At 35.3% G+C, this 2463-nt stretch overlaps 1 protein-coding gene across 1 annotated transcript in view; it reads left to right on the forward strand.

Moving 5' to 3' along the window:
- The window catches only part of ADGB (androglobin), a 103677-nt gene that overhangs the window by 23038 nt on the left and 78176 nt on the right, over positions 1 to 2463 (forward strand). The window contains exon 5 of the mRNA XM_072410247.1: positions 687 to 826. Within this exon, the coding sequence (XP_072266348.1) occupies positions 687 to 826 (140 nt within the window). The remainder of the gene's footprint in view (positions 1 to 686; positions 827 to 2463) is intronic.

The following is a 2463-nucleotide window of genomic DNA, read 5'->3' on the forward strand; positions in this document are numbered from 1 at the left end:
GACAAAAGGTCTAACCTTTACCTGTTTTAAAACTAAAGAATATATGTTTTGCCTGGAGATACACTTTAATCAAATTGCTTCTGATAAATTATTTTATCTGAATACAAAAGCACTAGAGATTTATGTCATTGCACTGCATTATTACCAGAGAATGGGAAAGCAAATGTTCCCTTATGTAAAGATACAGTAAATTGTCTCTTCCACCCACTTCTCCACAACAGCATTGTTTGTTTTTTTTTGCTGACGTTCTGCTTCTGTGTTTGCATGCTATATTAAATTTGTGAATGCCCAATTTTAATAATATATGATGCAGATGTTTTCAGAGACAAATTAAAGCTTTGGAGCAGTTGTTTAGAATAAATGGCACATTGCAACTTCACTTGGCAATGATATTTATATATACATACACCAGTGAAAGGAACCAAGTCGTAGGTGAATTGCGCGGGCTACCAAATTAGTACAGATTATTAGTGGCTGTCACATAAAGTGTGCATGCGGGGCCCTAAGCAGCAATTTTTGTGACTTCTCTTCATTTAAGCCTTCAATAATTTCACTCGGCCCACAGCAGGAAAGCAGTGGGAGGGTTTTGTGTAGGAGAATTGGATAACTTGCTCTGAATCACAGTTTCTGTTTGTGTACATGTATTTTATTACTTTACGTCTTTTTGGGTTTTTATTTTTCCTCAGGGGTGCTGGAGAAAGATTGTAGTTGATGACACTCTACCATTCAGTGAAGATGATAAGTTGCTTCTCCCAGCAACAATGTGTGAAGCTGAACTGTGGCCAATGTTATTGTCCAAAGCTATCATTAAGCTTGCAAGTATAGAGTATGTCTAATCTTTTTTTGTTTCCTAAAATATTTTTAGTAATCTAATATTCTAGAAGAGTTTTGCTTGAAGAGACACTGTAGCTTTGCCCATTCAACACACAGAGTCTTCTGACGCCCCCCCCCGCCTTTAGTTTATCCCTTAGTAGACTATACTTGCCATTAAATGCTCTTTTGCTGCCTCCCCATTGCAGCCTTCCCTGTTATGATCTTTCTAATTGTGTGAGTTTTACCACAGCATGACTCTACCAGCAAGGTATGGTTTAAAGCAGCAGATGGATCACTGTGCCTTTTCTATAGGATGCATACAGTATTATTTCAGATCATAGTAATTAAAGTGGAAATATTTATAGATCAAATTTTATTATACTTATTGCGTATATTATAGTAGGAAAACTTTTTTCACAATCTGAGCATATGAAGGTTAAAAAACATCTAAAAAAAATAATAATGATCTAGGAAGTTGCCATTTAGCCATATGCATCTACCATGTGGCCAAATGGAATAAGGAGAATAATGGGGGATGCAATAAGTGAAAGAAAAATAGAGGGAAAAGGCCATGACCTTTTTAATACTTAGTATTTTAAAATAATTGGGAAACTCTTTTAACTGCAGTATTTTTTTTCTTATCCTTGGTCCCGGCTTGTAGATAAGAAAATGGCACGCCCTGTCTTGAATGTCCCATGGGGTAGCTATAATTACCACAACCTGCTGTGTCCCCCGCTGCCATTCATTGTGCCATCTTGAAAGTTGACTGGGCTCCTTTCATTCTGTGCTTATCTTTGAATAAGCCCATGCACAGCAGCTTGTTTGCCCAAGTGTTGACATGGCAGACAAGAGCTGGAGGCATAAATGCCTTGGTATCTATACACACATCCCATAGAAAGTACAATGCACATATACATTGACGTACCTGAAAAAATAGGTAAAAGTACTTTTGAATTAGTTATGATAGGTCAATATGGTCTTGAATAATCTTTTGCAAATTATACTTGGCCAGCAGTAGGCGGCGCTTTGTGTAAAGTGTAAAATGTGTAAGAAACTAATAGTCTTAGGCAACATGTTTGTTATATACTTTACGTGAGGATACAGTACCATCTAGTGGTGGGACCAGGGTATGAACCAAGATTCTTTTACTAATGGTATTTTCAGATCAAGAAATCATGTTTTATATATATATATATATATATATATATATATATATTTATATATATTTGAAAGTAGTGGTAACTTTGATAATGTTCTTTTTCTCTACAGATATATAAGTAGAATCAATCATATATATAAATGTGTTTATAAATTTTAGATTTTTCTTTATCTGGTTTTATTTCCATTACATTTCTTTGTCCTTGTTATATACAGTCTTTTTTACCCCCTGGCTGTGGCATGGACAACGTAATAATTATATCTGCATTTATCTGCTTAGATCTGTTTTCTGTGATGGCTAACCTTAGACCCTCAAGGTTAAAGAAGACATAATAAATGAAAGCTAGATTTGCGTGCTCTTTAGAGCAGGCTTCTTGGAATGCGTAGAGGAGTCAGAATAAGAATCACTATCCATGCCACAGCCAGGGTTGAATAAGACTATATATAACAAGGACAAGAAAAAGTAATGGAAAAATAATAAAGAAAATCAGA

This window comes from Pyxicephalus adspersus, chromosome 4, assembly GCF_032062135.1.
Source record: "Pyxicephalus adspersus chromosome 4, UCB_Pads_2.0, whole genome shotgun sequence".
Taxonomy (NCBI): Eukaryota; Metazoa; Chordata; class Amphibia; order Anura; family Pyxicephalidae; genus Pyxicephalus; species Pyxicephalus adspersus.